The sequence below is a fragment of the Odocoileus virginianus genome, chromosome 11 (assembly GCF_023699985.2).
Source record: "Odocoileus virginianus isolate 20LAN1187 ecotype Illinois chromosome 11, Ovbor_1.2, whole genome shotgun sequence".
Lineage (NCBI taxonomy): Eukaryota > Metazoa > Chordata > Mammalia > Artiodactyla > Cervidae > Odocoileus > Odocoileus virginianus.
In genome coordinates this window covers 40,173,002-40,197,523 of record NC_069684.1, presented here as the reverse complement: position 1 = coordinate 40,197,523, position 24,522 = coordinate 40,173,002, and the positions used below count along the sequence as shown (strand labels likewise).

The following is a 24,522-nucleotide window of genomic DNA, read 5'->3' as shown; positions in this document are numbered from 1 at the left end:
TGGAAGATCTCCTCATGGATGTATATGTAGTTAGAGAATGGGTGTTTACAGAAGTTAAAATTGATCTTCCATCCTCATTCTTTCCTGATGTATAATCTGAAAGTGCAGGGCTGCTGTATATGGTCCTACCATTTGGGTACTGCACAGAGATGCCAGGCTGAGGGAGGTAGCAAGGGCTGAAGTCCATCTCATAATCTGCTTGCAGAGTCCTGTGCCCTGTGTAGGCCTCCTAGGGGAAGTTGTGCCTCCTCTTCTCCCTCCCAAGGCATCGACCCCCTCACCAAGAGGGAGTACCTGTTTCTTCCCAGAGGGTGTGTTTTTCTGTTTGCACAAAGGCCCTGTAAAGGCCAGTGCTCTGAAAGGCTCCTTAAGGAGAGATGTTAAGGATTCATTTAGAACAACGTCAAAAACAATTGGGTGACTGGAGATATGGTCTCCAGGAACAGAAAGCTTAGAACTTATTACCAAGATGGATTAAGTAGTTGTGCAACAGCAAGTACAGAATTCCAGTTTATCTAGTATATTTTAAAGATGGGCACTGTAGCTTATTAAATATTTGTAGTAATTTGGGAACAGTATATTAAAATATGCATAGATTATCAGCTTTCAGAGAGGAAAGAGCATACATGAGTAAAACTATACTTACTATTTAATCTTTAAAAAAACTTAAATATTTTGGCAATATGATTATTGTTGCTTGACCTGTACTTTTAAGTAACTTAATGTTTGGTTTAAATTTTGTAGATCTTAACTGAAGAATATTACATGAAAAATTTCTTCTGAAATGGGACAGATAGAGGAATTTTATTTCAAAAGCAGGGAAAGGATGTTATTGAAATCAAACTTTTGACAGAGATATGGAAGGTTGGTTATATTGCTGTGTAAGTGTTAAAATTTAGATTAAGGAAAATTGGATGTTTCAATGTACAGTTCTGTAAGTTTTGATATGTGTAGTTACGTGTAGCCACACAATACAGAATGTAGAAAGGTGAGATATCTCCCAGCTGTAGAATCAGAGGCTTCTGACATTTTGGAGACAGACAGATTATCTCTCTTGATGAAGAAAGAACTGTTGAATATGGATTGAAAAGTCAGGAACAGCTTACTTGTGCTGATTGCTTGAAATCCTGACCTCACCATCACCACCACCACCACCCCCCCCCCCACCACCACCACCAATTTTTTTCTTTGGTTGTATTTGTCACAAACATGAAAACAGTACAAAAATGGAAGTAGGAAGAGCTGGGTAAGTTAACATGTCTCAAGACAGATCGTTTTAATGGTGGAGGAATAGAGCCAGTGCTTGATGGGGAGGGATGCTAACCAGTTTTCTACACTTAAAAATTTAAACTTTAAATTCCAACCCTTAAAGACAGCTTTTTAGACATATGAAAAGTTTTGAATAATTAATGATGTTGGATGACCATCTTAAGAGAGTGCTTCTCTTTTTCTTCCATAATACCCAACATACTTAGCCTTGCAAAAAAAAAATTGACTAATTATTTATGTGTTAGTTTTTATTTACTACATATAAGTTTGAAAGTGTTAAATTACCATTTATCAAGCTCATTATTAAGTATTAGACACCATTTAACAGCTCTATACACACTATACAGGCCAGAAGATGTAGTCTACAGATGGGGAAAGAAAAATTCAGAATTACATTTAATGACAGAAAATGCTTATGCCATAATATGTATATGCCACAATTATGCTATAAAAATATCACCCAGCTATTAAATGTTAGAGCTGAGATTTAAACTAAATCTGTTTTTAAGAGAAGTAATTGTGTAATAGGAACGATTTTAAAATATTTCAGATTGTCCAAAAGAGTGCCCTGACAGTCACCTAACAGAGGAAGTGATAGGCACACAGCTTCACTTTGCTGGTTTATAGTAGTTTATAGTACAGAGGATTTGATAGCTACATTTCTTTTCTGATTCTTAAGGCTTTCTTGGCTCCAGAGTCTTAATTTCACGTTTCAGTTACTAAGAACAGCCTGAGTGCGTCTACCATTTTGATTAGAATGCCAACAGATCTATTTATGTTACACTTTGTTTTTTAAAATGACAGTTTTTAATGCTTTTGCTGTAGTGATATTGTAGTAGAGGCATTCACCATATGGCGATATTCTTAGCTTTACCATTACAGAAGCAGATGATCTTAAGAAATATTGGCTGTCACTCTTTGCTTTTTTTTTAAATTTATTTTCTATCAAAATGTTGATTTACAATTTTATATTAGTTGCAGGTGTACAGCTCAGTGACTCAGTTATACATATATATTCTTTTCTATTATAAGTTATTACAAGATGGTGAATATAGTTCCCTGTGCTATACAGTAGATCCTTGTTTATTTCTTTTATATATAGTAGTATGTGTTTGTTAATCCCAAACTCCTAATTTATCCCCACCCCCAAACTCTTTTCTCATTGGGAATCATGTTTGTTTTCTTTGTCTGTGAATCTGTTTCTGTTTGGTAAGTCAGTTCGTTTGCTATTTCCCTAGGTTCAACATATAAGCAGTATCATATCCTTGTCTTTCTTATCTGAGTTACTTAGTATGATAATCTCTAGGCCCATCCATGTTGCCGCAAATAGTGTTATGTCATTCTGACTTTAGAATTACTGATTATGAGCCTCCCTGGTTGGCTCAGTGGTAAAGAATCTGTCCGCATTTCAGTTGATGGGAGTTCAATCCCTGGGTCAGGAAGATCCCCTAGAGATGAAAATGGCAAGCCACTCCAGTTTCTTGCCTGAGAAATCCTATGAACAAGAGCTACGGGGTCACAAAAGAGTTGGGTACGATTTAGCGACTAAACAACAACAAAGTGATTATAACAATTAAAAAATGAAAGTGACCATAGAACTTGACCAGTTCAACCTCTCATTCAAACCAGAAGTTACCTTTTAAAATATTTTTGATAAAGGCTTATCTTGCTTCTGCTTGAATGTATCTGGTGCCCATGAAGATGCTGTAGTCGACCTTTAACATTCATATTTTAAGATCAAAGTTTCAAATATTTGAACACTGTAATAGCATTCAGACCTCTTCACTTTCTCTTGGCTTCCATCATCTGCACCAGGATTTGGCTTTCTTTTCAGAGCTCTTCTTCCCCTCCCCCCGCCCCAAACACTTATGTATCTCTTCACAAGAGTTACTGTTTCTCTGAAAACCAAAACAAACCATGGGCATGAAAGAAACAACAGGGGAGATAGAGAATATCTTAGGTTTATTTCCTAGAAGCACCCTTATCTCACATACCTCATGGTATTGGATGCACATTTTGTGCCTCAGCAGAAATATGTATCACTTCATTTCACAGCTCTTTGAGTTGCTTGGCTAATGGTGGAAGTAGAGAATGAATTTAAGTTATAACTTGTTCCACCTGTGGATAAACTGAACAGAAAGTTTTTCTTTTATATCCAGTTTAGTTTGTTTTTATTGCTTATCTTAATGAAGACAAGATTTGAGGAAATATTCTATAAACAGTGTGATAAGCACAAGATTCAGTAGAACTGTCACAATTCCAGAGTTGTACATTAGATTTCTGTTAAAGTAGCAGTTGTTTTTTTTAAAGTAGCAGTTTTTATAAAACAGTAGTATCACACTGCTAGCTGTCACTAACTGTCTTTTTTGATATGAACAGACTAGATCTGTATTCTGTATTTATGAAAGTCAGTTCTTGAACTATGACTGTATAGCTATTTATTAGATCCAGTTTAGTTCTCAACATTTGAAGATCTTTTTAAATCTTAAGAAAGTCATTTAATGCATTGTTACTCTCTCAGATGTATGTGTCATATGTGGTATCTACTTTCCAGGTCTTTATTGAGGTTTTTGACAAATAAGGGAAGAAAGGACAGGGTCCAATATATTCACATTTCTGGTCCCATTAATTCATATTGACTGTTCAAATATAAAATAATTTCCAGCCTCAAATATTCTGTGAGTCTCATTTGTCTTGTATTTAAGGAGTACATAAAGATTTGTACTTTGATTAGTGTGTTTAAAGTCAAGTAACTGGAGGAGGGATTAATCAAAAGTAAGCTTTTTAGAAAGATAGTATTTTACAACATTGTAAATCAACTATATTCTAATAAAAGTTAATTTTAAAAAAGAAAGGTGGAATTTTGTGAATGCTAGTTGACCTGGAACTCAAGAGTGTGGTGAATGTCTTGACTCCTTTACTTTAAATAGAAGATCTAGTTAAAATTTGAGTGATGAATGCTGTTTTCTGAAGTTCTATATCAATCTTCTCTATCTTTGTTATCTCCAGCTACCATAAGAAAAATACCATAAGCAAGGTGGCTTAAACAACAGAAATGTGTTTACCACAGTTCTGGAGGCTGGAGGTCCAAGACCAGGATGCCAGCATACCTGGGTTCTGGTGAAGTCTCCCTGGCTTGCACATGGCTGAATGCCTTCTAGCTGAGTCCTCACATGACTGAGAGAGAGAGAGCTCTAATGTTTGCTCTAATGTTTCTTCCTCTTATAAGAGTTCAGTTCAGTTGCTCAATTATGTCTGACTCTTTTTGACCCCATGGACTGCAGCATGCCAGGCTTCCCTGTTTATCACCCACTCCTGGAGCTTGCTGAAACTCATATCCATCGAGTCGATGATGGCATCCAACCATCTCATCCTTTCTTGCCCCCTTCTTCTCCTGTTTTCAGTTTTTACCAGGATCAGGGTCTTTTTCAGTGAATCAGTTCTTTGCATCAGGTGGCCAAAGTATTGGAGCTTCAGCTTCAATCCTTCCAATAAATATTCAGGACTGATTTCCTTTGGGATTGACCTCCTTGCAGTCCAAGGACTCTCAAGAGCTTCCTCCAATACCACAGCTCAAAAACATGAATTCTTCAGTGTTCAGCCTTGTTTGTGGTCCAACTCTCACATTCATACATGACTACTGGAAAAACCATAGCTTTGACTAGACTTTGACTTTGTTGGTAAAGTAACGTCTCTTTATTCATGCTGTGTAGGTTTGTTTGTCATAGCTTTTCTTCCAGGGAGCAAGCCTCTTTAAATTTCATGGCTGCAGTGATTTTTGGAGCCCAAGAAAATAAAGTGTCACTCTTTCCATTGTTTCCCCATCTATAGGCCATAAAGTGATGGTACTCGATGTCAGGATCTTTGTTTTTTGAATGTTCAGTTTTAAGCCAGCTTTTTCACTCTCCTCTTTCCCTTTCATCAGGAGCCTCTTTAGTTCCTCTTTGCTTTTTGTCTTAAGGGTGGTGTCATCCACATCCCTGAGGTGTTAATATTTCTCCAGGCAATCTTGATTCCAGCTTGTGCTTCTTCCAGCCTGGCATTTCGCATTATGTACTCTGCATGTAAGTTGAATAAGCAGGGTGACAGTGTACAGCCTTGATGTACTCCTTTCCCAGTTGGAAACCAATCCGTTGTTCCATGTATGGTTCTAACTATTACTTCTCAACCTGCGTATAGATTTCTCAGGAAGCAGGTAGGGTGGCCTGGGATTCCCTTCTCTTTAAGAATTCTCCAGTTTGTTGAGATCCACACAGTCAAAGGCTTTAGGGTAGTCAATGAAGTAGAAGTAGATGTTTTTCTGGAGTTTTCTTGCTTTTTGTATGATCCAACAGATGTTGGCAATTTGATCTTTGGTTCCTCTACCTTTTCTAAATCCAGCTTGAACATCTGGAAGTTCTTGGTTCATGTACTGTTGAAGCCTGGCTTGGAGAATTTTGAGCATTACTTTGCTAGTGTATGAGATGATTGCAGTTGTGGAGTAGTTTGAATATTTGACATTACCTTTCTTTGGGATTGAAATGGAAACTGACCTTTTCCAGTCCTGTGGCCACTGCTGAGTTTTCCAAATTTGCTGGCATATTGAGTGCAGCACTTTAACAGCATCATCTTTTAGGATTTGAAATATCTCAGCTGAAATTCCATCACTTTCGCTAGTTTTGTTCATAGTGATGCTTCCTAAAGTCCGCTTGACTTCTCATTCCAGGATGTCTGGCTCTAGGTGAGTGATCACACCATTGTGCTTATCTGGGTCATGAAGATCTTTTTTGTACAGTTCTTCTGTGTATTCTTGCCACCTCTTCTTAGTATCTTCTGCTTCTGTTAGGGCCGTACCATTTCTGTTCTTTATTGTGCCCATCTTTGCATGAAATGTTCCCTTGGTATCTAATTTTCTTGAAGAGATCTCTAGTCTTTCCCATTCTATATTTGTCCCATTCTAACCCACATATATATATGTTCCCATTCTATAGTACTTATAAGAGTACTAATTCCATATGAGACCCTCTCTCATCACCTCAGTTAACCCTAGTTTCCTCCCAAAGGTACCAGCTCCAAATACCTTATATTAATTGGTGTTTAGGGCTTCACCATGTGAATTTTGGGGAGACACAATTCAGTTGGTAGTCACCCCTCCTTTTACAGTCTATAGTGTATTGATTCTTATGCTTTTTGCGTTAATATACTTCAAAATGATGTTTCTACAACAGTTGAAATACATTTGTTGATTGAGATATCACTGTCTTGTTGCTTTAACTTTTTATCCTTGATATTCAATTCTATTGTAATAGAGTAAGTTTTTATAATAAAAACTTGAATCTTTTAAAATCTCTTAACCTCAAATGATATTATTACATATTTTAAATGGTATTTATTATTACATGTTTGATGTTTATTTCTTCTGTAATGAAAATTTAGTTCTTATTTTCATATGGTGAGTTTGCCTTGGTTACTGGCTTTGACATCAAGTCATCACTTCCTACATTATGAGTTTTATTGAAGTTGTTTCTTTATCAGTAAGTTTTGGTGACTTAGGCTTTGAGTTCTTATATCCAACCTGATATTTTTACATTCTGCATCTCTATAACTCAGATTTAAGTAACAATTTGGCTTCAAGAGACATTACCAAGTTAGAATGTATAGAACTTGGATCCCTCTTTATGTTAGAAATGGGAGACATAAATATCAAAGATTACTCAGGGTTTTAAACTAGAGGTTAGGGGAAATGGTTATGGTAAAATCAGGGAGAAGAACATGTTTTGGAAAGCAGATAAACTTGTTTTGAAAACTTCTTTTAGGGGAGGGCGAATAATCTTAATCTCCCAAAATTGTGTAAAAACACTTCCAAGAGGGACTTCCCTGGCTAAGACTCCGTGTTCCCAATTCAGGAGGTCTGGGTTTGATTCCTGGTCAGAGAACTAGATCCTCCATGCCTCAGCTAGGAATTTACATGTGACATAAAGATCTCAATGCCACAGTGAAGATCTCAAAGATCCCACATGCTGCAGCTAGTACCTGGCGCAGTAAAATAAATAATAAATATTTTAAAAAACAGTACAAAGAACTTCCAAAAAGTCTCTGGAAATGTTTGCAGTTTCTTTTTAATGTTAAACAATTTAAATGAGTGGGAAGTCGTGCTTTGTTTCCTAAAGAAACCAATCACCATTAAGAACAACGAGGAAAGAGAGGTAAACAGATCTTGGATACCTAGAGGCTCATTGAGGCCAGAAAGATTATAATTCTGTCATTTAATTGAATTTTGCAGGTTGGTGATTTACAAAAGTATGAGGTTCCCCCCCCCCAATGTACAAGATGTTAAATATCAGTTAATATTTTTGGTATGGAATACTTATAAATCCTTTTGTAATTATAAATCAAGTCACCTTAGAATCTTACAATTTTTGGCACTGAAGAAATGGCACCTAATCTCTTGATGTGTGAATATCCCTTAAGATTTTTTTCCCACAAATGTTCAGCCTGCAATACCTGTCCTTTCATGAAAACCATCTTTGTGTTACCATTGTTCCATTCTTTCATTTCAAAAAGTTGTTGTTTATATTATGGTAAACTGCTGCCTTTCAAATTTCCCTTAAGACTTTTTGAATACAGACTGCTTTGAAAGCACTGGCTTCCTTTTTTTCCCCACTCTCCTCCATTTCTTCCTTTCATTTTAACTTTTTTGGTTTTTGTTCAAAAAAGGTAACATATTCACTGTTCAAAATTTAGAAAATGTACGTGCATGGTTTGCTACATCTAATTTCAGTGGGAAAAACAAGTAGTTTTTTACCAGCTTTGTTCAGAGTCATAGAACTTTGAATTTAAATGTTTACTTTTTCTTTCCTTAAACAGAGAAAAAGGATATATTATTCACACAAGCTTTGTTTTTGCAGACTGACCCTCAAATCATAATGATTTAGATTTTTAAGTACATAGTAGACAGGGTAGTGATAGTTTATATATATATATATATATGTATATGTGTGTGTATATATATATATATATATATATATATAAATTTTAAACATCAGTTTTAAGTCCAGAAAATGCAGATATTCGTGGTTTATGATGTATAAACCATATAAAATATGTATATATTAAATATAAATATGTATGTATATTTGTATTTTGGCCTCACTGTGCAGCTTATGGGAAACTCAGTTCCCTGACCAGGGATTGAACCCAGGCCACCATGTAACTAAAAATTATTCATTTATAGTATACAAATGATAAAAAACTTTCAAAAATAAAAGGGATACAAGTAGAGGATATAGTTCTTTGGTCTCTCATAACTGTCCATGTGTTTTTTTGAAATCAGAAGATAGCAAATTTGAAGAGAGTATTCCTCTTGAGCAGACAGCTTCAAAGTTTTTTTTTTTCCTTAATTACTAATTTATGTAAATTGTACCCTTTTGTTACTCAAGATGTGGGTCTGCTGAATGTAGCCATGCATTTACTCAGAAATTGAAAAATTTTTTTGGATTATTTTCTCCTCGATTGGAGAAGGAAATGCCAGCCCACTCCAGTATTCTTGGTGGGCTACAGTCCATAGGGTCTCAAATAGTTGGACACAACTGAGCGACTTCACTTTTTCTTTCTTTCTTCATGGCATTTAGAACAAACACATGGGCAATACTGTTTATCTTAGCCTAAAATATTCTGCAAAATTTGACGTCTGTCTGCTTGACTTCCTCTCCTGCCTTGTTTTCAAGATCGGAATTGCTTTGTTTTTCTGGTGGTTCCCAATCATAACTATCCTTTAGAGACACTTGGGGAGCTTTTTAAGGAATGCCATTGTCAGACCTAGCCCCAGAAATTCGGATTTAGTTGGTCTAGCACTGAGGCCTGGACATATATTATCTTTCAAAATCTTCCTGGGTAAGTCTGTGCAGCCTACGTTGAGAACCACAGGTGGATTTTCTTAACTCATGTCGCCTTGTGCATAGAGGTCTTTCAAACCTTCATCATGCTGTGTAAACTCTCTTTCCTCTCTTTGCTATCTCTTTACCCAGTTTTTTCATTTCCTTGTTTTCATTTACTTGTTTATTGTTACAAGTTCCATGAACACAGGGGCATCATGGGGAGTTGGTAATGGACAGGGAAGCCTGGCATGCTGCAGTCCATGGGGTCACAAATAGTTGGACACAACTGAGTAACTGAACATTTAAAACATTTAGCAGTTTCTTAGTTCTCAGCACCTTTGTTACATAAATGTTGTTCAATGGGTATTGTCACTGCAGCAATCAGGAGGTACTTCAGAAGACTTGTTGTTTCTGGGTAACCTGTAGAGGGTTGCTTTGCTAAATTATATTTCAGACTATACTAATTACTCCAGCAGGCTTTAAGAGAACATAGGCTTCATTATTTCAGGTTTTAGTATCCAAGGACAAGAGCACACAAGAGAGAAGATATGTCATCCCTTGGATACAGTGTTGTTGATGTGGGTTAGGTTCTCATGCCAGTGCTCAAAAGGTAGAGGCAATTTTCATTACCACACTTGGAAGCACCTTTTACGATATAGGGAGGAATAATGACAATGGTGTACTCAATGAACACAAAGTATTTTCATACATGTATTTGGATATTACTTTTTTCTGATTTTTATTTGTTGTGTAAACTACAAGGCAGATCAGGAGAAGTCAAACAAACTCACCAGCTTCTTTTGCTTTCTTCCCCTGTGCATGCATGGTAAGTCGCTTCAGTCATGTCCAACTCTCCACCAGGGTCTTCAGGCAGGAATACGGAGTGGGTGGCCATGTTCTCCTCCATGGGATCTTTCCAACCCAGGGATTGAACTCACATCTCTTAGGCAGGTTCTTTACCATTAGCATCACTTGGGAAGCTTCTTTCTTCCCCCATCTCTAAATCTAGTCTTTCCAAAAAAAAAAAATTTGTCTTTCCACCTTACTTAATGTCTAGCTTTTCATGCTTATCTTTTTCATTCTTCTCAGTGTTAACGTAAAATTTGACTCACTGACTCCTTGTCCTTGGCTCCTCTTTCCTACCCTCCTGTGTCTAGTCTCCATTTTTCAGCCATAGCCTATCATCCCTAGGCTGTGACAGTCTGGTATCTTCATATTCCACATATGGGCCCTTGCAGTCCATTCTCCATGTTGGTGCCAGAATGATACATTTATACATATATATATATATATATTTTTGGCCATGCCAAGAGGCTTGTGGGGGTCTTAGTTCCCCCACCAGCGATTGAACCTGGGCCACGGCACTAACAGTGCCAAATCCTAACCCCAGGACCACCAGGGAACTCCCAAAACATCTTTAAAACAAAAAGACAGCCTCAGGGTTCATTTGCTTCAAAGATAATTTTTTAAATCCTAATGGTAAAAAAATAATAATAATAATAAAAAATAAATCCTAATGGTCATCCAGCCAACCCTCCCTTTCTTAATAGCTTCCACTTCACCACTTTTTTGTTTTTGAACATGATGATCAGTCCATCCTAAATGAGATCAGGCCTGGGTGTTCATTGGAAGGACTGATGTTGAAGCTGAAACTCCAATATTTTGACCACCTGATGTGAAGAGCTGATTCATTGGAAAAGACCCTGATGCTGGGAAAGATTGAGGGCAGGAGGAGAAGGGGACAACAGAGTATGAGATGGTTGGATGGCCTCACCGACTCAATGGACATGGGTTTGGTTTGACTCCGGGAGTTGGTGATGGACAGGGAGGCCTGGCGTGCTGTGGTTCCATGGGGTCGCAAACAGTCAGACACGACTGAGCGACTGGACTGAACTGAAGCATATCAGTGTGGGAGGGCCTTTGCATTTGTTTTTTCTTAAGCCTTGAAGCTGCCTGCTTCTCTGTTAGATTCAAGTCAGAAGTTCTCTCTCTAGGAGAGGCTGATAATGATCCACTTATCTAAAGTACTTTAGTTCTACCCTTTCATACTTTCTCATGTTGTCCTATTTGGTTTTATTTATGGTATTTGTCACCATGTGAAATGATTTTATTTACATTTGTGTTATCAAACTGAAAAGATTTGTGAGAGTAGATTCTTAGCTCTTGTATCTCCAGTCCACAGAATAATATACATATTAGATATTCAGTAAATGTTTCAACATTCAGAAAACTGAGATCATGGCATCTGGTCCCATCACTTCATGGCAAATAGATGGGGAAACATTGGAAACAGGGGCTGACTTTATTTTTGGGGGCTCCAAAATCACTGCAGATGGTGACTGCAGCCATGAAATTAAAAGACGCTTACTCCTTGGAAAGAAAGTTTTGACCAACCTAGACAGCATATTAAAAAGCAGAGACATTACTTTGCCAACAGAGGTCCATCTAGTCAAGGCTGTGGTTTTTCCAGTGGTCATGTATGGATGTGAGAGTTGGACTATAAAGAAAACTGAGCACGGAAGAATTGATGCTTTTGAACTGTGGTGTGGGAGAAGACTCTTGAGAGTCCCTTGGACTGCAAGGAGATCCAACCAGTCCATCCTAAAGGAGATTAGTCCTGGGTGCTGATTGAAAGGACTGATGTTGAACCTGAAACTCCAATACTTTGGCCACCTCATGTGAAGGAGTTGACTCATTTGAAAAGACCCTGATGCTGGGAGGGGTTGAGGGCAGGAGAAGAAGGGGACGACAGAGGATGAGATGGCTGGATGGCATCACCGACTCGATGAACATGGGTTTGAGTAAACTCCGGGAGTTGGTGATGGACAGGGAAGCCTAGCGTGCTTCGATTCATGGGGTCACAAAGAGTCTGACACAACTGAGCGACTGAACTGAACTGAACTGAAATGTTTCAAAATACGGATCACTTAATGACTGACTTAGGTTATAAATAAATTTTATCACATACCATATCATAGTGAATATCCTTAAGTGTGTGTGTATTTTGCACATTAGTATTTTTTTAGGATAGATTCTTTCTTTTTTTTTTTTTCCTTTTTTCCCACTTTTTTTTCCATTTATTTTTATTAGTTGGAGGCTAATTACTTTACAATATTATAGTGGTTTTTGCCATACGTTGACATGAATCAGCCATGGATTTACATGTGTTTCCCATAGGATAGATTCTTAGACTTCGGTTTAGAACCCAGCAGCACAGCTTAAAACATTCTTGGTTCCCAAGCCTTAAAAAACAGGCCACAGACTGGATTTAGCCATAGGCCTTAGTTTGCCAAGGCCTGCGTTTAGTTCACTGTAAATAGCATGTGAATTGTCTCTGTTTAATGTCAGAATTCTCTTGTGAAATCACCTGGGCCAGACACTGTTTAAGGATGGGCAGTTTTTGAACAACATTGATTTTTTTTTTTCCCCCTTATTGTTTTTGCCTGTTTATTTTGAACCAAATCTGGTAATTTCTGTTTTCCTAGAAAATACTCCAGAGCATTCTCGTGTGTGTACTTTATTGTATTTATCTCATTCTTCTTAGTGTTAAAATTAGAGTGATTCAGCTAATTTCTATATTATTTTTTCCAAAAAAGCCAGCTCTTGAATTTATTAGTTGTTATTATTCTGTTTTATGTTTTTATTTGATTTTTCTTTTCTGCTCTTTTTGAGGTAACTTAAAATGATTTGGTAACGAAAGTACTTTAGAGCATTCCTTTCAATTACATGATGTATGCAACATAGTTTGACAAGAGTTGTGTTTATTTTTCATTTCCAGTTGATTTTCTTGTATGTTTCTAGTTTTGTCCTTTGGCTATAACTTTATAGCCACAAGAATCTTAAAGTGCTTTCTTATCAATCCCAGGAACAAAAGCAGTTTGTTGATTTCTTGCTTATTATATTCTGACATTTTCTTTTGCTCCAGTTCAGTTCAGTTGAGTTCAGTCACTCAGTCCTGTCCGACTCATTTGCGACCCCATGAACCACAGCACGCCAGGCCTCCCTGTCCATCACCAACTCCCGGAGTCCACCCAGACCCATGTCCATTGAGTCGGTGATGCCATTCAACTATCTCATCCCTTTCCGTCCCCTTCTCCTGCTGTCCTCAATCTTTCCCAGCATCAGGGTCTTTTCAAATGAGTCAGCTCTTTGCGTCAGGTGGCCAAAGTATTGGAGTTTCAGCTTCAACATCAGTCCTTCCAATGAACACCCAAGACTGATCTCCTTTAGGATGGACTGGTTGGATCTCCTTGCAGTCCAAGGGACTCTCAAGAGTCTTCTCCCACACCACAGTTCAAAAGCATCAATTCTTCCGTGCTCAGCTTGCTTTATAGTCCAACTGTCACATCTATACATAACCACTGGAAAAACCATAGCTTTGACTAGACGGACCTTTGTTAGCAAAGTAATGTCTCTGCTTTTTAATATGCTGTCTAGGTTGGTCATGACTTTCCTTCCAAGGAGTAAGTGTCTTTTAATTTCATGGCTGCAGTCACCATCTGCAGTGATTTTGGAGCCCAGAAAAATAAAGTCTGACACTGTTTCCCCATCTATTCCCCATGAGGTGATGGGACCAGATGCCATGATCTTAGTTTTCTGAATGTTAAGCTTTAAGCCAACTTTTTCACTCTCCTCTTTTACTTTCATCAAGAGGCTTTTTAGTTCTTCTTCACTTTCTGCCATAAGGGTGGTGTCATCTGTTTATCTGAGGTTATTGATATTTCTTCCAGTAATCTTGATTCCAGCTTGTGCCTCGTCCAGCCCAGCGTTTCTCATGATGTACTCTGCGTAGTAGTTAAATAAGCAGGGTGACAATATACAGCGTTGACGTACTCCTTTTCCTATTTGGCACCAGTCTGTTGTTTCATGTCCAGTTCTATGTGTTGCTTCCTGACCTGCATACAGGTTTCTCAAGAGGCAGGTCAGGTGGTTTGGTATTCCCATCTCTTGAAGAATTTTCCACAGTTTGTTGTGATCCACACAGTCAAAGGCTTTGGCATATTCAATAAAGCAGAATTAGGTATTTTTCTGGAACTCCCTTGCTTTTTTGATAATACAGTATTAGCCCTATTTTTTACATTGTTTTCATTATTCCTTATCAGGCCTACTGATTTCTCCAATTTCATATCTTGCCAGCCTATTTCCCTCCCTGCTGTCCCCGTCTTCTTCCCTTGTACAAATTAAAAACACTATTTTATGTCTCCTATACTTTTAATATTCTATTTTACTTCTGAGATTTCTGGTTGCCTTGTGGGGTAGGGGGAGAGTCCCCACACCAAGCAATTAGATTCTCCAGCCATTATCTGGGTATCTTAATATCTAACTCGTTTCTGACCTAAGTACCTGGAGATGGCATCAAATCCCAGAGATTAGCACAGGCTCAGTCCCACAGGACTGTCCCTCACCCCCCCAACACTTCAAATGCTGGTCAAGAGTCCAGATTGTTACCCATGCATCTGACAGGCGGGCTGGCCAGGAATCACACCCAGGTCTCCTACTTTGCAGGTGGATTCTTTACTGTCCAAGCCACCAGGGAAGCCCTCTCTTCCTTAATTTGCCCTGGTAGGTTTGTATGGTAATATTCTTGTTTGCTTTCAATCTAGAGGGTCTTGATCTTTTTAAAAATATTTTTTATTGACAAGTAATTAACTGTATATACTTAAAGTGTACTATTTAATATGTTGCATATACACATCATGAAACTTACCACAGTCAAGTAATGAACATATCAATCAAAATTTCCTTCTCTTCCTACCCATTCCCTGTACGTTTGCATTTTGTATTGTCAACTGCAACCTGAAAGTTGAGAATTACATTTTACTTGGTGGACAAAACTGAAGACTTAAGTCTGGAAGTTAGCTTCTCAATTGGCTCTTAGAAATCAATCCAAAGAGGTAAAGGAGGTGCCAGGATATATAGAAATCTTACAAAGAAACCCAGGTAGTTGGAACATCAAAAAACCACTGTTACTGGCGTGCTGCGGTTCATGGGGTCACAAAGAGTTGGACACGACTGAGCGACTGAACTGAAAGAAAACCAGACATCTCAAGTTAATGATCGTAGTGTTTTTCTATGTGTGATTCAAGGGTCTGGGCTCATTGAAAGCGTTCCTTTCATATGCACCTTGGCTATCTTGGGCAAGTGTCCTCCTTTTCTTCATGCTGAATCCCCTCAGGGTGCACAGTTGGCGTTGGCAGCTGTAGCTGCTGGCTTGATGGCAGTAACATCCTTTGTTTACTGATAGTGGAAGGCAATATTTTTCATCTGGAGTTAAATTCTGTATATAGTGTATATTAGAGATCTAGCTTCTTTCAGCATAATCACGTTGAGATTTATCCATGTAGTTACATTTATCAGCAGTTCATTCTTTTTTACTGCCTGGGTGTTCACTTCTTTTATGTATATACACCAATGTGGTTTTCCAGTCACCTGCTGAACAGTTGGGGTATTTCCAGTGCTTGCCTGTTACAAATAAAACTATGAACCCAGAGTACAAGTCTTAAGTCTTCATATGGACATATGTTTTCATTTCTCTTATATAAACATTATTAGCGGAATTGCGACTGTATGGTTGTTGGGTGTTTTTTCTTCTTTAAGGACCTCCAGACTGTTTTCCCAAGTGGTTATGACATTTTACACCCCCATGAGCAGACTTTGAGAGTTCCAATTCTTCCACATCCTTATCAACACTTGATTTAATCTGTAGTTTTAGCCAGTAGAGTAGAAGTATAGAGGTATCTTACTGTGGTTTAAATTTGAATTTCCCAAATATTAATGATACTGAAATGCTGAGCATCTTTTATTTGCCACCTGTGTATCTCTGGTGTCAAATCCTGTGCCCTTTAAAAAACCATTGGATTGTACTGTTATTAGGTCTGAGAGTTCTGTACATGTTCTAGATAAAAGTCTTTCATCAGATACATGATTTGCAGATTTTTTTCCCCAGATAGTGGCTTGCGTTTTCATCCTCAACAGTGAGAACTTTCAAAAGGCAAAAGTCCAATTTAGAAATTTCACCTTTTATGTATTGTGTTCCCCATCCCCCACCCCCACCTGCCCATGTGGCTTGTTCCCAGACCATGGATGGAACCCATGCCCTCAGCAGTGAAAGTTTAGAGTCCTAACTACTGGACTGCCAGGGAATTCACTATAGATTATGCTTTTAGAGTACTAAGCAGTCTTTATATAATGCAATCCAGGGACGCAAAGATTTTCTCCTCTGTTTTCTCTAAGAGTTTTATAGTTTCAGGTTTTACATTGTGTCTGTGGTTCTTTTTTTTTAATAGTTGTTATTGTCATATGATATTGTGTAAGTTTAAGGTGTATGGTGATTATAGTTGTAGCATTAGCTAAACCCTCCACAAATCACATGCATAATTATCATTACTCTGAGTGTGGTGACAGCATTTAACATCTTAGCAGCTATGCAATACATATACAGTATTGTTGACTATAATCATAATGCTGTACATTAGCTCTCCAGAACTTAACCCATCTTCTTTTTTTTTTTTTTTTTAATTAAATTTTATTTGTTTTTTGCTGCACTGGGTCTTCCTTGCTGCCCATGGACTTTGTCTAGTTGCAGTGAGCAGGCTTCTCATTGTGGTGTCTTCTCTTGTGGAGCCCGGGCTCTCGGGCACGAGTGCTTCAGTAGGTACTGCACGCGGGCTCAGGAGTTGTGGTGCAAGGGCTTAGTTGCCCTATGGCATGTGGGATCTTCCGGACCAAGGATCAAACTCACGTCCCCTGCATTGGCTGTTTGGTTCTTGACCACTGGACCACCTGGGAAGTTCACAATTGTATATATAAGTGACATCATATGGTATATGTCTTTTTCTTTCTGACTTCACATAGTGTGACATTCTCCAGGTCCACCCACCCATGTTGCTGCAAGTGGCATTATTTCATTGCTTTTTATACCTGAGTAGTGTTTCATTGTATGTATATACCACATCTTTATCCATTCATCAATTGATGGACATTTAGGTGTCTTGGTTATTGTAAATAGTGCTGGTATGAAGTCGAGGCGGGCGGGGGGGGGGGGGGGTGTCTTTTCACATTAGAGTTTTCTTGGCATATATGCCTAAGAGTGGGATTGCTAACTGGCAAACCATTATGGTGCAGTTGGCTTTTCTCATGTATCCAGCATTGTTTATGGCTACAAATTCTTTGTCTTTAGAAATGCATATTCTCTTATAGAAATGGATACATTGTGATAGTTTCATCTTGGAATTATCTTTTGATAGTTATCATTTGCACTAGCTTCAATCATGTGTATTTACGATTTACTTTTTGGGAGAGTTAGTTGGTACTTTCTTGGGTTTTATATTAGAGAGACTTATATGCATATAAAAGAAAAAATTCTCTGTTCTGTTCTGTTGAGAATCTGACTCTGTCTATCTTTCTTACCTCAGAATACACCCAGTATGTATTTGGTTTATCTGTTTGGTGAAAGAGCATGCACTGAGTACCATATAGGCAGTAGTTTATTAATAGTGAAAGGAGAAACTATTCAGAAGTTTGAACCTTAAAAAGAACTTAACTACTCAAACAGAATTTTTTACATATATTTTCAGGAATTTTTCTTTTTCTTTGTATTTGGAAATTCCTTATAATTTATAAGACATTGTTTTATTTCATTTTACTTTTAAGTAGGAAAATTAAAGTTCATTTTGTGATTTTTTTTTTTCCCCCCAAGCTCTAAATGTTTTGTGATGACTGAATTGAATTAGATATTCTATCACCCTATGGTAAAATTGTGTTATGTTACTTTGTTTTTCTTGTATACACATATGGACAGGTTGAACTGCCCTAACTTGTTAGTTTTGTTTATTTATAAAATTGAGCATTTCAATACATTTGCTTAGTGGTATTATTTCTCTAGTGAATTATCTGTTAACATAGCATTAATAATTGGGTTTCTTTAAGCTTTTTCTTCAGTTTGTGAGTTCTTGTATAACATTTGCATTTTGTCAAATGTTGAGATATTTTTCCTGTTGACTCAGCTTTTGGGGGGGTTAAACTATGCTGGGTCTTCACTGTAGTACATGGGCAGTGAGTGGACTTAGTTGTCCTTTGGCATGTGGGATCTTAGTTCTGCAACAAGAGATTTACACTTGTCCCTTTCATTGGAAGGTGGATTCTTAACCACTGGACCACTAGGGAAGCCCCCCCAACTTAATTTTTTTTCATTTATTTATTTTTAATTGGCGGATAATTGCTTTACGTTACTGTGGTTTCTACCATGTATCAACTTGAATCAGCATATGAATCAACATATGAATAGGGATATGTTCCCTCCCTCTTAAACCTCCCTCCCATCTCACACCCCACCCTATCCCACACCCTCTAGGTTGTCACAGAGCACCCGTTTTGAGCTCCCTGCATCATACAGCGAATTTGTGGTAATTGTATATGTTTCAGTACTACTCTCTCAGTTCATCCCATCCTCTCTTCCCCCCTCTACAGTTCCTCACATGCTTTGTAAACATTCGGTTGGTCTGCATCTGAAACCTTTAATGTGAAATAGATACCTGTGTTCCAGGTAAAGTTGAAACACTGCTCATAACAAAGGAGAAATGTAAACAGGCAGTGGGATTCTTTAGGAACACAGAATTCTGGGCTGGAGATATAAATTTGACATACGCAGTTGGTGGTTGAAGCCTTAGAAGTGGGTGAGATTTCCTGCAGAGACAAATTTAGAAGGAAAAAGAAAGTAGTGACAGGATGGGTAGCACAGAAAGAAGGATTGGTCTTCGATGGAATGTAAGGAAAGGTACACTTCCTTTATTGCAGTGATTCTGAAGACTGCTTACATGTTTAGAATTGCCTGAGGAGCATTTTCAAAATAAGAATTGATAATCAGATCCCACCTCACAACTCTAGAAACTGGTATGTTTCAAAATCCCCAAGTGATTTTAATTTGCAGCAAAGGTTAAGGACCACTGCCTAGCATATATATGAAGGTGAAAGTCGCTCAGCCATGTCACCTGAGCCACCAGGGAAGCCCATGAAGACTGGAGTGGGTAGCCTATCCCTGCTCAAGTGGATCTTTCTGACCCAGGAGTCAAACAGGGGTCTCCTGCCTTGCAGGCAGAATCATTTACCAGCTGAGCTACCAGGGATGCCCTAGCATTTATATATGCTTGTAGTAAATCATTATATTTTGAACTTCTGTGATTTTTCAGTCACTGGGAGGGCTTTCTAAGGCACAGTGGTCTTATCCTCAGTTTGATTCAGTAGGTATGAGTTGGATCCTGAGAATTTGCATATCTAACAAGTTTCTGGATGATCCTGAGAAACACTTTCAACAACAGGTGAAGGAAAGGCAACCCTTCAGAAAGATGGATGTAGATGCAAGTGGTCTTGTAGGTTTGCCCTAAGGAAATTTAAGTTTCTTAATGTTACTGCTTTTTTTATGATGTAGACAGATGAGGGTCCATGAGTAGTTGTGTTATTGAGAATGGTTTGCAGATGATTCTTAGATGTTAAATTGCCATCAAATGAGGGTGAAACAAGAAGTTGACAGTTACCTTATTTTCATCTGAAGAAAGATCCCCTTGAATCTTAACTTTGTCATCTAGTGAATATGCACTGTCCTCTTTTTGTCATTGGAGAGGAATATTTTTCCTGTATATCTTTGTCCATGTTATTGGTAAAAATGTGTCAACGAGAGAGATTCTGAGCATAGCTGTCTTCACACTGTCATCATTAGCACCCTTGGGATAAAATTAATTATATACATCCTTCCATCTATGATTGCAAGCGATCTATATGTTAATGTAGTTCTTCTGGTTGCAGGTGAGTGGTTTACACAATTTATTTCAAAGAAAGATGCTCTATTGTAAATGTATACTTGGAGAAGCTAAGTAACTACAGTTATAGGAGGCAGCATGGTATAAACCGACTGGCCCAGAAGCCATAATTTCAAAGCCAGTCTCGTTTACCTATGAACATCAGTTTCCTCATCTGTAAAACCAGAATACTAACTATATCATAACGTTTTTCGTCTAAAATGAGATAATAGATGTGAAGATTATGGATAAACTTCTTGGAACTACATAAATACTGTATGTTAGTTGATATGAATGTAAAACCATACCTCTGGATGTGATGCTTATTCTGTAATTGACAAATGTAAAACCAATACATGAAAGGATCTTTATGATGATAGGGTCTACTCGGGCATTCCTTGACTTTGAATGCTTTTTGCATTATATCCTATTCTGTGTTGTCTTTAGCGCCCATTCTTTTAGCTTTTGTTGGTTTCTTGTTAGATTCACTACCTCCTGCCCTACTTCTACCCTCAAAACAAATAAAGCAAACTCGCACAAAAAAACAATTCCTAAGATTGTTAATGTATACCTTATTAAATTGAAGAGAAATAGTATGAGAGCTAATCTGTATCTCCTCCCTTGTGTATTATTAGGCTAGTTTTTAATTAGGGTATATTAATTCCAGAGATGAACATTCTCTTTGTATATGAATGTTCATTAAAATACTCTTTACTTCTCATATATACAGAGACTTTTGACAGGTGTACACTATTTCTTGAACACTTACTCTGTAGTGAAATAGAATATTGTTTTTATGTATCTTAGGTTTATGAGGGAGTGTTCTACCCTTTGCAGAATGCAGAGAAAATAGAATGTTCTTTCTATTCTAGACTGTTAAATAGATTCTTCTTAGACATATATTGCCTGAAAACACAGGCATGCAGTTTATAAGAAAAGGATGTTATCCTTCTGTCATGTTTGGATTCCATATGTGTAAGCTAATTATGCCAGTCATCTCAGTCCTATTAACTTAAATAATATTTGTTTATTAAACAGAAAGACAGTCTCCATCAATTAACTGTAGTTCAACTCTTCATCTCAGTATGGATTAAAACCCTTATTCTCTACAGAATAGTTAAGTGGTTACAAACCATAAATAATATACTCACTAAGCACATGGCAGTTTATTTTGATTAACTTTGTCGCATGTTGGTTGTTGGACTTTAACAGTATTAAACAGGCTCATGAAATTATTATTAATGTGAGTTATTAAAGATTGATTTAACTTCTCATTTTTATTTTTCAGAATTTCTGTGAACATTTGAATTTACTAAATTTTTAGTAAACTAATTCTAAAATGTTACTCTTTCTTCTGTTAATCTTACAGACTGATTTTAAGGGGTGTGGCAGAAGGTTCTAGACTCGATGAGTTTCCACCGAAATGTCGGAGAAGTCAGGCCAGAGCACAAAAGCAAAGGATGGGAAAAAGTATGCGACACTCAGTTTATTTAATACTTACAAGGGTAAATCATTAGAAACTCAGAAAACCACAGGTGAGTAAAATCAAGTGGCTTTTATGTTTTTTATAATTTTCATGGCTTCATTTTATTACTATAAGTGACATACTAGAGCTATTGCTGTTAGGATCTAGGCAAACCTGTTTTAAAGCAGCTGTGTTTGCATTGGGCTTTTTATGTACATACACATCTTTGAGGGGCTATGAAGTTTTTAAAGTTAAAATTTTATAAATGTATTAAAATATGTTTATTTTTTTCCAGTTTGTTGTCAGCAGAAAATAAGTTAAACTATATGGTCCCAAAGGGGAGACTTGGTTAATGAGATTAATAGGTATAAAGCTAAAATTATTTTAATCAAGTGTAGTTGATGTACAGTGTTTGTTAATTTGTGCTGTATAGCAAAGTGATTCAGTTATACATATATATACACTTTTTTAATATTCTTTTTCCATTATGGTTTATCACAGTATATTGAATACAGTAGGACTTTGTTTATCCATTCTATATATACTAGTTTGCATTTGCTGATCCCAAACTACCATTTCACTTCCTTCCCCCACTTCCCCTGGGCAACCACAGGTCTGTCCTATATGGCTGCGAGTTTGTTTTGTATCATATTTATTGTTTCATGTATGAAGTTTTGAGTTTAAAATCAATTCCTTGGAAAAAAGTACAAAACAGCACTGTCAATGTTTTCTTTTTTGTAGTTTATAGAGTTAGTTCAGCTGTTAGAATTTTTCAAGCATCTGTTCAGTGACTTGATAGTTAATTTGAATACAACTTCTACCTTGGGTTATGTTGCAGATTTGTGGCTTAGTTTAAAATTCTTTTTCTTAAAATATTAGAAAATAATAACTCAAGATTCCATTAATTCCTATTGTCTTTTATGCTGTTTTAAGAATAAAATAGTTACTAAGAAAGTTGATATTACTGATCTTTAGTTGCAGCTCGCCATGGATTACAGAGTCTTGGAAAAGTTGGTATTTCTCGGCGTATGCCTCCACCTGCTAACCTCCCAAGTCTCAAAGCAGAAAACAAAGGCAATGATCCTAATGTGAACATTGTACCTAAAGACGGCACAGGATGGGCATCAAAACAAGAGCAACACGAAGAAGAAAAGTAAGTCAGAGTCTGCTAAAAATGAAATCATTCCCCATGCTTTATGTGTGAGTCCCTTCTGTGTGCTAGGTGTTATGCTATATGTATTCCATATATCATACCCTTTAAAATGTTTTATATATAGTCAACTCTTGTGTAATTTTTACTGTGAGTGGGTTTAGTGGCAGTATTTTCAGGTGTCAGGGCAGAACAGATGACAGAAATACTGATCACAACTTTCCTTTTTTTGTACACTGTGTTAGGCTCCCTCCTATTTCCTCACCAAATCAGGCATTCTCTTTCTATGATTTAAGAGTTGATTCTGTTAAAAGTTAGAGTTTCTGTCTGCCTCATTCATTGAAACTACCTGATTGATATACATCATAGGTAATCAAGTAATACTATTTGAATGAATAAGAAATTAACAAGAAAACTGGCATGGAATTAGTAATGTCCTTCTTAATCATAATTCATTCAATAAATAGTCAAGAATTATTCAGGGCTCTTGGTTTATTGAACAGCCAAGCCAAGTAGTGGTAATTTTTAAAAATAAGACTAGAAAATGAGTACTTGATACTTTTTGCCTATAACTATTACTAAAGCTCTGTATTCTGGGGAGCTTTATATGATAAATGCTACTACTTGGGTGAAACTTATCAAAGGCTTATTGTTCTCTACTTCTTAGTTAATAGAATTATTTTGTAGTAGCAAGTCAGTTTTAGGTCTGAGTATACCAGAAATATATTGCATTTCTTAAGTCTGTTAACTATTTTATTTTTAAGCCTTAACTCATTGCAAGGATTGAATGAAACTGTAGACCCTTGTAAAACACCTTTTACTCGTGGGGACATCAGGCAGGTTGCTATGACTTCTTTTGATTAACAGTAATATGTAGTGGTGAACCTATTGACTGCTGAATGGAGAGCTTGCTTGTTAGCCTTAGTTCCTGGCTAATCCCACCAATCCAGACTGTATGTATGCCTATAATGTTATTTCTAATTATAAATGTTTACTTCTTCAAAAGTAGTTTTTTGGTAGCTATATTCAATAATGAGTACTTCTGTTTTTTCTCTCTCTTCCTTCTCTCTTCCCTTCCTTTCCTTCCAAAATTAAAAACAAAGCTGTCATCTCCTTGGGCTATTCAAGTGTAGAAATAAAAGAGGACAAAAATAGCTGCACTTCATTTAGAGGCATGTTGCAAAAGGAAAGCATGGGGGGTGCATCTGAGTAAATATATAGCCAAATCATTTGTATGCAGATTTAGCTTAAATGTAATATTTATTTTGTTTAAACATATAATATCTGAAATAATGGATTCATATTTTTTTAAGAGCACCAGAAGTTCCACCAGCACAACCAAAACCTGGGGTTGCAGCTCCCCCAGAAGTAGCACCTGCTCCCAAATCATGGGCCAGTAACAAGCAAGGTGGGCAAGGAGATGGTAAGTAGACCTTAGCTGGAGAAACTGGTTAGGCTTGATAGTTACTGAACAGCCATACAGAAGATAAGGGACAAATTATACTGTTTTGGCAGGGGCAGAGAACACTGTCAAAAGATATTATTAAACCCTTAAAAAAAGGGATCTTTTAAAAAAATCTCTTGGGCTAGTTAAGTTTCAGTGTTAAGACCTATCTATGAGCCAGTAATAGGAATCAAAGAAGTAGTCTTTAAGATACCCCAATCCCTACATTACTCTGGCTTTACCCTTTGTAACCAGACAAAATCTTGTGCCTTCAGGTCTGAGACAGAAAATACCCAGACATTAATGTTGATTGCTGTAAACCATATTAATCTCCATCCGTGCCCTTCAACCTTTTCTGTTTCAAACATGCTACTCACAGTTTCCACGGTAGAGCAGATCTAGGAGAATAGCCATCAAGCACAGTAGCTGTAACACTTCCCTCCCTGCTAGGAATGATGGACTCCCCAACAAAATTTAGTTTTCCCACTTGCAAACATGTCTGTAAAACATTATATAGAGAAACTCATCTAGGCCCTCAAGCTAAT

The 24,522-nt window shown here is 37.2% G+C and overlaps 1 protein-coding gene across 12 annotated transcripts in view; it reads left to right on the top strand.

Moving 5' to 3' along the window:
- The window catches only part of PRRC2C (proline rich coiled-coil 2C), a 100,146-nt gene that overhangs the window by 5,469 nt on the left and 70,155 nt on the right, over positions 1–24,522 (top strand). For 8 of the 12 annotated variants that reach the window (XM_020872056.2, XM_070474332.1, XM_020872112.2 and 5 more), the window contains exons 2-4: positions 21,288–21,453; positions 22,359–22,536; positions 23,847–23,956. In XM_020872056.2, the coding sequence (XP_020727715.2) occupies positions 21,342–21,453; positions 22,359–22,536; positions 23,847–23,956 (400 nt within the window). In that variant the 5' untranslated portion in view covers positions 21,288–21,341. The remainder of the gene's footprint in view (positions 1–21,287; positions 21,454–22,358; positions 22,537–23,846; positions 23,957–24,522) is intronic. The other 4 variants (XM_020872122.2, XM_020872085.2, XM_020872063.2 and 1 more) reach the window with 2 other exon arrangements.